Source organism: Carassius auratus, chromosome 6 (assembly GCF_003368295.1).
Source record: "Carassius auratus strain Wakin chromosome 6, ASM336829v1, whole genome shotgun sequence".
Lineage (NCBI taxonomy): Eukaryota > Metazoa > Chordata > Actinopteri > Cypriniformes > Cyprinidae > Carassius > Carassius auratus.
The window spans coordinates 11,329,897-11,343,860 of record NC_039248.1 but is presented as its reverse complement, the minus strand read 5'-3'; the positions used below and the strand labels follow the sequence as shown (position 1 = coordinate 11,343,860).

At 35.9% G+C, this 13,964-nt stretch overlaps 1 protein-coding gene across 9 annotated transcripts in view; it reads right to left on the bottom strand.

Annotated features, from left to right (window-relative positions):
- Positions 1-2,176: 2,176 nt before the first annotated feature.
- chl1b (cell adhesion molecule L1-like b) overlaps positions 2,177-13,964 on the bottom strand; it is a 79,544-nt gene continuing 67,756 nt past the window's right edge. For 5 of the 9 annotated variants that reach the window (XM_026261741.1, XM_026261728.1, XM_026261750.1 and 2 more), the window contains 8 exons: positions 12,124-12,300; positions 10,587-10,616; positions 10,058-10,132; positions 7,571-7,678; positions 7,006-7,167; positions 6,524-6,655; positions 5,293-5,365; positions 2,177-3,414 (listed from right to left, as the gene is read on the bottom strand). In XM_026261741.1, the coding sequence (XP_026117526.1) occupies positions 3,213-3,414; positions 5,293-5,365; positions 6,524-6,655; positions 7,006-7,167; positions 7,571-7,678; positions 10,058-10,132; positions 10,587-10,616; positions 12,124-12,300 (959 nt within the window). In that variant the 3' untranslated portion in view covers positions 2,177-3,212. Of the gene's footprint in view, positions 3,415-5,129; positions 5,187-5,292; positions 5,366-6,523; positions 6,656-7,005; positions 7,168-7,570; positions 7,679-10,057; positions 10,133-10,586; positions 10,617-12,123; positions 12,301-13,964 lie in introns of all 9 variants that reach the window. The other 4 variants (XM_026261770.1, XM_026261762.1, XM_026261776.1 and 1 more) reach the window with 4 other exon arrangements.

Sequence of the window (13,964 nt, the reverse complement as noted above, 5' to 3'; positions counted from 1 at the left end):
TTTGCGAGAACAACACAAGTCTCAGTGTTGGGTGTAATGCATTACAAGTAACATGAGTTATGTAATCAGATTACTTTTAAAAGTAATGCATTGTTTTCAAATTTACAATAAATTAATATTATTTATAACTTGTTTTCCCATTTATCCATGACACGTCTCCTGTCCTGTGAGAGAAATTGGGAGTGAGGTGCAGAGGCACTTCCTTCAGGTTGAGGCATATTAATTTCACCTTTGCTGAGAAAGGCCTTTTCAGTTGCCAAAAAGAAAAAAAAAAAAACCTTTTAAAAGTAACTTTGCCCAACACCGTTGGGAAAGCTTCTGCCATGTTGTGCCTCAGTAATAGAGTGTAACAATGACCTCAAAGGACTTCAGTATAAGTCCCAATATTGTTGTAGTGTAAATCGAGTTGCTAGGTCAGTTGTTTTGTACACTGTAACTGAATGTCTTTTCTTATAGGATTATTTAACACGAATATTTCATGCCTATGTTGATTTAGTGTAAATTCAGTAAGTGTAACTTACTTGACCTTTAATCCTTTTGATTTATGAATTCTCAAATTTTAATATGAAGTCACCTGAAAAAGTATCCATATAAATACTACTATGCCAGCTTAACAGGCTTCAATGATACTGTAAATAATACAGAACTTTTAGCCATATTCATCATTAATTTGAAGCTTACGCTTTCATTTTAGGTATCACATTTTAAAGCAAAAAAATATGCATTGCTAAGCTCCAGCAAGTAATGAAGACAGAGACTGCAGAAAATCCAATCAATACATTGTCTCTGTGAGCACTGCGCTGCAGTCCCATCTTCACTTGAGGTCTGTCTCTAGCTACATACGAAAAACAGAAATTAATTAAATACACAAATATTTCACATTTTCTCTGGGTCAGGCTGCTGTCTAGCCTCCTAATTATAAAAATGAGATGGCTGTTGATTGGATGCTGCAGAGGCTTCATCTAATGTCTCTCTATGAAATGCAAACCCTCATTACAGAAAATGTAGGCATCGCATGTGTTTCAGTTCCCAAAAGCGAAATAAATGCTTACAGGGGACAGAGCAATTATAATTCTGTTTACATATTTGAAAGATAGCAGTAATGGAATTCAGCTCACATAGAACATGTGAGAATTTGGGGAGTGTGAAATGTGAAGTTGTGAATTATAGAGATACTGTATAAAGAGATGCAGATAGCTTGTGTACTGTTAAGCCAATGCAGAAGTCTCAAGCTAAGGGTTAGATAAAGAAACTAAAATGTTGATACTTTTCAGAGTTTTTACAAACAGTTGACTCAGTGTTTGAAATAAATTCTTAGTAAAGATCCGACAAAATAGCTTTTTTTTTTAATGAAAAATGTCCAGATATTTCTGCAACAGCAAGAAGTGATTGGTTGATGGTGCTGCAAGAATGAGCATGGTCTCTGTCTATCTATCTGTCTATTTATCCATCCTACATTGCAATTGAAGTTGCAGATATTTTCATTTTATTGTGCTGCTCCACAGAGGCTGATCTTTGGGCTTTCTAATACAATATCAGCTTTTTATTTAGTGGATTTCATCTATTGTATCCTCAGGCTGCCCACTCAGTAAAAATGTTGCATTATTGATATCTCCGAGTTGCTGCGAGATGCTGTATCTGTATATGCTGAACACATCATAAGAGTGACTGACCCCTCTGTTCTTCTTCTCATTGTCTCATTTCCAACTGCTCCACCACTTTCACCGAGGTTATTTCCCTGACAGAGCACATCCGTGTTCTTACAGCCAAATACATAGATTTCCTCTGGGATGAAAGCTTATTGAGCACAATGTCTGATATGCTTGGTAAAATCATATTCCAGGAATATAGCAGAATCTACGGTGCGTAGCTCTCAGATAGATGTACTATTTTATAGATCTTTACTTACGATATATCTTTTCACAGACTCTGCCTGCAGTATCCAATACTTTTTTTGCTGTGTTAACTCTAGTGTTTTTTAAAGTCCCTGTCATTCTCAGTCTGCTTTTACCTTAATGTATCCAGCTGTACGTGGGCATGGAATATGAAAGCCGCGTAAAATGTTTTCAGCACGTTCATAAAAGCCCCACAATAGGAGGCATGCATTTAGGCATTAATCAGCACAGAAGGTTCAAAAAGCAAAAAGCCTGTGATGCTGCATTCAGCAAGCCCAGAGTGAACAAGAAATGATACAATTTAATGTCAAATCTGCACACAAACCTCATTCAACATCTCATTAAACATGCAAACAGAATTTACAGGAACATTGTACAGAATCTGGGTTTGACTCTACGTGGAGCCATTCCAAAAACATACATAAGTGAACAAAATTGCATTTCCTGGAGGACTTATTTCATAGGATTTAATGCCAATGTGGAATTTTGGAATTCCAACCCTGTATCACGGAATCCATGAGAGTTTGAATCGTCATACTTACCAGAACATCAAGGCCATTCTGAGGCAAAAGAGGTGTTTTATTTGAAACATATGAACATTGAGTATTTGCCTATTTGATGATATACTGTATTATGGCGATTGGGTTAAAGAGCAGCAAACTCACTGTAGGGTTTATGTGGTACTGAATATGGCTATGCAGCTTGTTAGTATAGTCCGAACTGTTAATAATAATCATTTCAATGGAAAAACTTTCAAAAAAGCATGTGAGTAATTCTGAGTCGACCCTTACGTTGCCTTATGCTTTTTGGATTTCAACAGAAGTTAGGATTATTTAAGCAACAACTCCTTTGTACACATAATAACCCACATTTAATGAATGCACAGTATACAGTATCTGAAATATAAAATATCAATAATATTTGCTTCGGACGAAAATTAAAAATACAAAGTTCATACCCTGACATAAAACTTGCTTGGCTAGATGATGACACGAAGAAAGCAAAAACGGTGTACAGAGTTTGCATTTACAAAAAAAAGCAAACTTTCTGGCAGCTCCAAAGTCACCGATGATTTGCAAATATTTAATACGAAAACACCCCACAAAAGTATACACAACTGACACGATTGATCAGTTATAGCACACGAAACAAACTAAGCTTCGTAAAACGATGTGAGTATGACCGAGTGTTTGACAATAACACATTAATTGCTAAAATTGTCCTTTGTGTGCCGTTATCCCGTGTTTTTTTCCTTCTGTTTCCTTTTGACTGACCTTTTGTGAGAGCTTGTCCAACAAATAAATTGTCCGTGGTCCATTATGCTATGCTCTGATTGTTTCCCTTGATTTCCATGGAGACCCTCTCCTTGCGTCCGGAGTATTCTCCGATAAAAGAGCCGTCCTCGTGGAAGTGAGCGTCCTCGTCGCCGTAGTCCACCATGCTGTCTCCGCTGTCCCCTCCTTTCAAGTCACCATTCAACGAATGCTGGCTGCTTTTCAATGGTTTCTCGTCATTATCGCTGTGTAAGACATGGGAAACAAAACTGAGTTTGGCTGCCTTGTCCTTGTTATGTTTGGTTGGTCTAATGCTAAACCAGCACCTTCCTCTAGAAGATATAGAGGAGCTAGATAATGTATAATTGATGAATTATCTCAATGATAAGCTCTTTTCATACAAGTAATAGTGACCTGTCAATCTCCAAAATTAAACAAAAAAAAAACACAATAAAATATAAAATTTGCCCATTTGACATAGATAGTCTACATGTGCATTCTATTCCAATTACTGTATATACACAATCATTTAAAAGTTTGGGGTCAGTAAAAAAAAGGAGAAAGAATGCAAAGATAAGAAATTAATACTTTTATTTAGCAAGGATGCATTCAATTAATGTTACAGAAAATTTCTACTTCAAAATAAATGCAGTTTTTTTTACTTTCTACTCTTCAAATGCTGAAAAAAATATACTATATATATATATATATATATATATATATATATATATATATATATATATATATAGATAGATAGATAGATAGATAGATAGATAGATAGCCTTTTTTTAACATTGATAATAAAAATAAATGTTTCTTGAGGACCAACTGAGCGAATTATTTGAACATAGACTACATTTAATAAAAAAATAAAAAAATAATTAATAAAAATGGTTATTTTAAATTGTAATGTTTCACAATATTACTGTGTCTACTGTATTTAAATATCCTTGGTGTGCATAAGAGACTTCTTTCAAAAAACATGAACACAATCTTACTGACTCCAAACCTTTGAATGGTAAGTCTTCTGAAGTCGTATGCAAACTTTGTGTGAGGAAAACATTCGAAATTTTAGTTTCACTTATAATATAATGAGGAGACAGTTCAGCCCTTGTTTGTGCCCAAAATGCAATATCCAAATCCGTTTTGACAAAAAGGAATAATTTCCAATTCATAATGACTTAGTCTGTTCCTTACACAAACCTGCTACTTGCATTCAGAAATGCAAAAAAAAGAAAGAAATAAAAAAAACATCCCAGATTCATAACAACATTATGGTCTGGAAATAATAGCAATATTTCCAGAATTGTATGAACAACTCCTTTAAAAAGAGCAATAGAGAAAGACTCCAGCATGACAACTCATTCCCGTTTCTAACACACAGTGAGTGTGCTTATGAAACCACCAGCCCCAAACCCAACAGAATGGCTAATATGATTGAAATATTAACAATTCTGAAGGTGGAAGGGTGCATTTGAGCATGCGTCATCTCCACTCAAACCCTGAAGCTCATGCATTCACACACCGTTTGACATCTGCATAAAACAAGCTTGTGTTTTAAACCGTAAACACAAGCCACCGAGCTGCATGGGCAAACCTAGAGTTCAGCCTTCATCATGATAATCAGCTCAAAATATTTCAGATTAATAATTCTCACTACACACTCTTCTCGAAGAGATTGTTATTGGATCGCTGAATGATTAATGAAACGAAACACATTCATTGCAGCCTCAAGATAAGCGTCTTTCAACTAAACCGGATTGTTTACCATTGTGCTACTGGGAAATCTTTTGTTCGCTCGATCTCAATACAACATCATTTTCATTTTTACACCAAAGCCATTGTTTCTAAAGTGTTACATGTGTACTAGCTACTCACAAAGCACCACGTGAAACAGGAACACATCAGTGGCACTGATGTGTGAACAACACTGGTTTTGTTGTTATTGTTTAGCACATACGTGTGGTGGTTACTTTAGCTTGCTGCACGTCCAGAGCTCAGGCTGCTTTGGTGCTGGCTTTCAAACCAAAGAAAAAACGCACAGATTACAAGGAAACAGTGTCAGAGGTTGCCGTCATTCTGCCACTATGTGTGCAGTAAATCTTGGTGGCGGTTTGAAATACCTGTATTCACAGAAGGTATCATCATTTATGCCCTGGGACTCCAAGTCGGGGTGCAGGTCCTCTTTCTCTTTCACTGAATCAACAAAATAGAGCATTGTAAATTTAAAGAGACTTACAGATATTCTTTATCTTGTTAACAACATACATTATATTTATTCATATTTTATACACACTGTGTCTATGCTATTTGCTTATTTATTTACACACACACACACACACACACACACACACACACACATTACCATTCAAAAGTTTGGGGTAGGTAAGACTTGACGAGTCTCTGTATTTATTTGATCACAAATACAGTGAAAATTAAACTGTAATAATGTTTTTCAGACTTTTTAAAATGTTCAGCAGCCATTTCTCGATTCTTCATGTCACATAAATCATTCTAATATGCTGATTGGAAATATATCTTATTATTATCAATGCTGAAAACGTGTTGCTGCTTAATTTGTTTATATCATCTTTCTTTCTTACAAATTAATTATTAATTAATCAGATTCATATATAAACAATGCACTAACCCCAAACTTTTGAAAAGAAGTCTGTAAAGCTACATAATTTGCATTTAATCAATTCTGAAATTACCAAGATATAAATTCATAGTTAGTTAATTTAAATATGTACTGTATTTAAAGATATTTGTTTAATCGAGCAAGAAATGCTGTAAATATAACCTTAAATTACCTTTACATACATTAAGCCTGTACCTACATTTCATACCAGCTGTTCCATTAGCTGTTTTTCATTTATTATGATTATTATTATCAAAATTGTACTGAGTCAGCAAGCACATTGGCAGAGTTCATATTAACACATGTAAATGAACAGATCTGGCTCATGCTGTTTCTGTACAGTAATTAGAAAACTTTCACAGCTGAAAAGGTTACAGTGGTTTAGAAGATCAAGTTAAAAATACAACAAGGTGATTGGGTAGAATCATACCCTCTTTGCAGCCCCCAACGAAGATGTGCGAAATGTTCTAAATATAAACGCATTAACACGTTCCATGTGCTGCCGTGATAATCAAGCTGTGAATTGGAAATACAATGTTTTTCCATTTTACTTTCAGTGTGTGTTTTTTACTTCTAGTTAAACCTTGTGGCTTTTTTTTATACTTAAAAGAAAATCTCCAGACAGTTTAGACATTTGTTAGGGTTTTCTGACTTCCATTTAGCATATTACATTTTTCCCAGCAGCTGATTTGTTTCATTGTGTGAGGGAATACCTGAGTACTTTCCGCCTTTATTTCGGTTCACAAAGCACGCTATGAGCACTATGAGGGTGAGCAGAGCTATGGCGCACATGAGCCCGATGAACCAGCCCTGGTTGGAGATGCCTCCACGAATACCGGCCAGATCTGTGAGAGACAAAACATTTCATGAGGACACTTCACCGAATGCTGACATCCGCCGAGAACATCTTACACTAAATGAGAGACACCAGGCATTCTAGAATGAAAATGTGCAGATATTAATATTAAACTGCCAGACTGCATGTCTAATTAATCAATGGCAGAGGCTGATAAGGCATAATTTTTTTTTTTTTATCAAGCCCACAGAACACATGCTCTGGGATGGACATGAGGCACGCCATGCATGATCATTTTATCACAGGATGTTGCTTGCACACTTGATGGGATGGGAAAAGAAGAGACAAAGACGATTTGGCTTTGCATTTCTGTCATCTCGGAGACTACGTTCCCCTCACCTTTGGCACTGGTCCTGATAACGTCTTCAAAAATACTAGAATTATCAACCCGGCTTTTAGTCATAAGACGCACTGTGTATTCAGTCCCAGGTTCGAGCCCTTCAATGACGTGGAAAGTCTTAGAAGAATTTAGCACATCGGAAATCTTCCAGTTACCTTCACCTACAGGATGTACATAGTGGGTCAAGTGGTGTCAGTATACTAAGAAATCTACTATATATAAACACAACTATACTGTATATGATGGGAGCATGTTTTAATTAGCATGTTAATTAAGTAAGTAATGCAATTGAAAATTGAACAAATACAGGTATTTGTAAATAAAAAAAATGACAGCCTTAATAATTATATTGTAAATATAATCTAAACGATTACTATACAAATTAGGATGCATAGATGTAAAGATATATAGCTACTTGTAAATCTATGATAATTCTCTAAAGGTTACACAAATAACTAATGAACTGTTTTATTTTTGGTCAAATTTACTATGACTTATTAAGCTACACAGACCTCAAGGTTTAATTTACAAGAACAAGGATGGAGAACAGTAAGGAAAGCTTACGGTTGTTCATAAAGGCAATATATAACTCTGACTCCGTCTGTTCTGTGCCTGGAATCCAGCTGATATTTGCAAAGTCGTGACTAACTGAGGTGCTAATATTCAACACAGCTGAGAAAAGAGAGAAATGACACAGAAGGTTAGTACTGTAGATGAAACGAGGAAGGGTTGTTTGTTAGATGACTTGAAGGAGAACATGTGCCTTCTTTTTTTTCTTTATATTCACTGTAATACATGGCTTTTGCCAGATATCACTTCAACCAAATGGTCCTTACTGCCATAGCCACGATTTCTAATACGTTAAGAGTTGCAATGCACTGCAAAAGAGAAGGTACTGGAGTAAAGGTTCATTTGCACCAAGAACGATTACTATCAATATTGTTAAGAAATGTAGAAAGTTTAGAAATCATTCCAAATGTAAAAGAATAGCATAGTCCACACCACAGCTATAGCAATAACAGAACAAAGAAAACATATTGTTAGAATCACTATCAAAATGAACATTAAACATATTAATAGCCGATCAGAATCCATCCTGCTTTAAAGTGCTCAAGCATTAAAAAAAGGTAGCACATGTTTATAATTAACCTAATGATATTGTGCAAATATAATTTTCTGTGTAAACTTCTTCACACAACCTGTTTTTAAGTAGGTAGCCCCGCCCACAAGGAAACCTGATAGGTCCAAAGTACAGCTCTGCATAACAAATATTGCGCAGCTTCAGGTCGACTTGGAATTATAATAATGATATTAAAAACAAATAAATAAATTACAACTTGGAGTTGTTTATGTCTTCGGATGACATAATGTGCTTCGATGGAAACCCTCTTAATAACTAATTCAGTGTAAAATTAAGAAGCATTCAAACCTATTCTAAGTAATTACCAGTTTGACAAAGGTTTTTTTTTTACTACTTAGGAGCTCATAATTACTGTCATTTTGTCATGTGAACAATAAATGTGTTTGGATTGACTGATAGTTTGTTATGATGCAGAGCATTTTTACTTTTATTGTGGTCCGACTAATTACTTGTCACTGGAAACCCTAGTGTCGCGGCTGGTTAGGACACAGCGTAAAGAAATTAACGTGATGGGATGGCACAAACAAATGGTGGCTCCTTAGATGATAGAATGGAGTGCAGTTTAATTTCCATCAGAAACATAGCTGCGAGTCTTCTGTAATTAAATGACTAATTAACGACCTGAAATAATGATGTGCCCGTTACACTGGGCGAAATAAAGGGAAATAATAGGAGATAATTTTAGACAGAGTCGCAGAGTAATAATTACGCAGTCACCAAATTCTGAGAGCCACAGAAACACCTGAATACAGCGTACACTGTTTCTATTCAGGAAGCTAAAAGTATTCGACTTGGACAATTGCTACCTTCACGGCGTGCCACCGGAGCTATATCAATCACAGATAACTTGTGTTTTCATCACCTTCAGGTGTAGCAATTAGGCAGACTGTTGTCTGCTGTCAAAACTCATTACCATACATCTCAATCACACAACACCTCTCCCTTTGGGCAAAACATGCAGATGGAACACATTTATTCTCAGGCTCTTTTCAGGAATCCATCTGCACCGAAGGACCGTGGCTATCCTGCCCATCGCCCCATGCCTGAATGACATCCTCTAATCATGATGCGTTTCCATCCACCCTGTTATTGTAGAAATTGCTTTAATCATCGGTGCGGTGAGACACCTTTGCTTGACACAGAAATGGCACATAAATATTGAGCGAGCTAGCTGGAGGTTTGTCAGTCCGCATCTGCTGCCACAGCAGGAGCGAGGAAAGCTCGCGCCACATGTGTCCTGCGAGACTGGTCCCGAAAGCCACTTTTGTGGGGAAATTTAGCAATGGAATTTAAAGGGCTTCCTCTTATCCATTTAAAAGCCACTTCTGGGTTACATCGGCACTGCTCTTTAATTCCCCAACAAATCAGACCTTACCACTTTATCCATAAATACACTAATGTTTGGGGTCAGTAAGATTTGTATTTATTTACTTATTTTTAATAACTTTATGGTTTATTTAGCATTCCGACAGTTACAACTTAAAATTTTGGATTTATCCCAAATATACTAATCTCTGTTTTCAGCTGTGACAATAATAGGAAATGTTTTTTTGAGCAGCAAATCAGCATATTAGAATGATTTATGAATGATCATGTGACACGAGTAATGATGCTGAAAATAAAGCTTTTTACATTACATTTTTAATGTATTAAAACAGAAGACATCTATAATTCTTTTTGAAAATATAAGTTTTTGTTGTATTTTTGTTCAAATTAACACAGCTGAGGTGATCATACTGTAAAACAGTTCTTTTAGCGTTATAAAAAAAAAAAAAAAAAAAACCTTACCAATCCCAAACTTTTGAATGTGTTTGGTATTTCATTACTGCATATTTGCAGAGTTTACTGGCATTAAATCCCAATTTGTTTCTCATTTGTTCTTTCAGACTTGTTTTTGTGTGGTTTAGTACCTATAGACGAAAGAGTAGCATTAGCCACAGGGGAAACCGTGTTTTTTCTTGGAGGAAATCGTGAGCCGGATTTTCCTGGAAAGAAAGACAGTATTTTAAATGGGTTGAACTATTCTAACGGAGTGATGTGGCTAAGAAAGAAGCAGTCGTGTGATGTACTAAACAAGCGGGTGCTAAATGAAATATAAAACATTTCTATGCTAGCTGAACCATAGCATTATGCAAGAAATATTTTGAATGGATTGAACAGGATTAAATGAAATAAATCAATTAGTTTCAGCTACCGACAAAGAGCAGATGACAGGTTAATAGTGAGATTTATCTAATTTAGCAACCATCAAGACCTATACTGTCAGCTAGAACAGCTAGAAAAAAGCATTATGCTTCTACGGTATATGAAAATGAAATGATTATCCTATTATAAACACATGCATTTTCAAGATAGAGTCCTACAATACAGCTACAATTTTATCTTCTAGTCTAGTGTGTTAGCTATTTCTAGTGCTAAAGAAAACAGAAGACTTCATACTGATGTTGAAAGAAGCTACATCTGTTGAAGCTGGCAAAACAAAAGCAATAAAGCAATGAAAAAGACATATTGCAAGGACGACAGAAAGACACTGAAATCACGACAACTTTAGTTCATAAGACAGCTTGTTTATAAGACAGCAGTGCCTGTTACCGAAGCATTAAAGCGAGGAAGCTGCAGCAAGAAGCTTGGAAAATTCCATTCTAAAGTATTTAAAAAATATGATGTCATATTTTTAAATGTCTCACCAGAAAAATGTAAGTATTAAAGAACGGTTTTGAAAGGCATTTTGTATGTATCAGATGGAAATACTACGTTATGTGATAAATATATATATATATATATTAGTAGGACAAAACCTCCATATTCATTTAGCATGGAATGTACATGGAAAATAAGGTACTTGAAATAATACAATGGCTTAATAGATAAATCTGCAAATGCAAATAGATAAAGAATGCTTTGGAATGTTTTGGAGGCAAAATCTCAGAATCTGACAGCGCATGAAAGAAAATGATAAAAAAAAAAAAGATTTTGCATGTAGTGCCTTGCTTAATATATTTTTTCTTGCCATTATTGTTGTTTGATGTTATATATTATACATTAATTTACTTGTAATTTGTACAAGGCTCTTAGTCGAATACACCATGGTTTCACCATGTTTCATGGCCAAAAACATGGTATTGCTACGGCAACATGACCAGAAATACATAAAAAACCATGATATTTTTAAAATAAGACATTATCTATCATATGCTTCCAACAGTACATATATATATATATTTTTTTTACTAACATTATTTGAAATTAGCTGATTTTCTTGAGGTATACTGGTCATGTTTAGGCGGTTGTTTCCCATTGACACATAAAGATATCTCCCCTCACATCAGAGCAGTTATTTGTTTTCTTGACTGTTTTCTATTACTCTGCCGAATATTGGAATTACGCCTTGGGATTGTCATCTCGATCATATTTCTTTCATAAACACAACTTCCTTATGAACCCTCGGCGAAACGGAAATAAACAGCACTTTATCAACAATCTGCTAACTGCCGATGATAAGTATTGCAGCGTGAACCATTAATCATGATGAATGTGCTGTAAATTCACAGTTGTGGGTTTTTTTCTTTTTAATATATTTTTTTGAGGGTTGATTACCAACTTATTTCTACGTCTGTATTAATAACAATCCAGCATTTCCATCCCTAAAGGCAACATTTAATTTCTTCTTCCTATTTGCAGGCAAGATTTTACCCTCAAATCAATGAGCGCTTGGTCTTCCCAGACAGTGATGAATGCAGCCCAGTCGCACTCTGTTATGATATTGTTTAGCTATAAAGAAATGCTTAGATAGGCATATGAAAAGCTTGGTGAGATGGGAGGTCGAAATAACGCCGCCTGCATTCGCCGGGTCGATGCCCATAACAACAGCAACTTGGTCACCCATGTCAGAGCGCCAGATTCCCTGTCCTTTGGAATGCCACAGGCTGACTCCCCCGAGACACCCCACTCCTGAGCAGCTGCTGCCTGTACTCACTCGCTTCGGGGACAGTGGTGCGCTCCTCGCTGACAGCTGGTCCGCAGCCCACCCGTGTGCAACTCCGTAGGTAAAACTTGTATTTGCTCAGTGCTTCCAGATCCTGGAGGTGCAGCTTATTACTGTCAGCAGAGACGTTGAGGGTCATCAGAGAACCTAGTTCCTCTGTGTCATTTACTAAACAGGAAAAGGAAAAAGAGCATACCATCAATGCGATCTATTGCATGTCTATCCACATATTCGAATCCATTGATGATCACACAGATAATAAAAAATAAAGCTATGCAGCAAAGCGGCACGTGTTCATCATGTGTCATGGCAGGTCGCTCAGCTGAACTGGTTGCAGGAAGGTCATGTCATTGAAATGTCAGATGTGTTTAGTCAGCCAGAGGTCAAATTTCTTTCTTTTTTTTTTTTTTTCTGACACAGACACAGACTGACAGTCTGCAATAGGATTGTCACAATACCCAAAGTGTTGATAGTGGATGACAATAAGGTTGTCACAATACTACTGTTTGTCTCATGGTATGATGCACAATGTTGTTGCATGGACTACATGTTTAGTCTATTTTAAACAATTATTTCTATTATATTAATTGTTTTTAATACAATAAAAAAGGGAAAAGAGATCGAACACACTCCTTTCATTAAGTTAAATATTAATAAATAGTACAAAAAAAAAAAAAAAAAAAAAATCCAAGCAATTATTTTTAAACAGTCAGCACTCAGCAATAGGGAACAAAGAAATAAATAAAGGCTAAACACCACAGGTGAATACTAAGTAATAGATATGGTCACACTCCCATAGTTAATTTAATCACAGTACTTTAAAACTTTAAATTTTGTATTGCACAAATGCATAAAGTAGTAGCCAGGTTCAAAATAAATTTTCACCATATTTTTTTAGGGGGAAAAATTCAGGCAACTGATTTGTGAACAAACTCTTCTGTAAAAACCCTTCAGAATACAGACAATAATAAAAACTGCAAGTTTTGTAACTGCAGTAGCCTATGTAAGTGCTACTGAAATGGAGATTTATTGTTCAGAGAAAAACAATAATTTTGAGAAGACAGCGTGTAATAAAGTAAACACTTAAATGTGTATTTTGGGTGGTGTCTTTCCTCTAGACTGAAGAAGTTTAAGAAAATCAGAAAATCTCTAAACTGGCTATAGCATGTAGATGCCATTTTTAAATATTTTGAGATTAGATTTCCTCTCTCTCTCTAATGTATTTATTTTTTTGGGATTCACTCGTGGCAAACCACTTCTGTTGGCATTAATAACCCTGGCAAGAACTGCAGTTGACCTTTCACGCATCACAGCAAGGGACGAGCTTTATTTACAGATGATACACACTCACACAAGCATGTGTGCATTTGAAAGTAGCTGTCAGTCATCAGGCAGCATTTGTGTACCGAATTGGGCACTTCCAATTAAAACATCATTTCTTATCCATGTGCTAATGATGTGTTTTTGAGCTATTATGCTTATGTTGTGTAAACAATTTTTTGGGTCTGCACTGCAACATGTTCTGGAGCCCCCTCAAATAATTCCCAATCTGTCTGTCCAACAAAAATAAATAAATAAAAATAAAACACTATTTCTGAATCCTCCATAAGTAATTCAAAATGTGTGAATTGTTAACTCTGTGCGATTTCACCATAGCTGGCTGCGGGCCATCTGTGCAGTGGCTCTTTAATCCCAGTTGCTATTTTCCATTCAATAGGTACAGCTGTGCGCTCTCTCGCCAGCATTTTACACACCACTTTCTTCAAGGGGACTTCAATGAGCCCACTTCAAAGGGAGCACAATGGTTCTAGCAAGCTCTCCTGATGAAAATG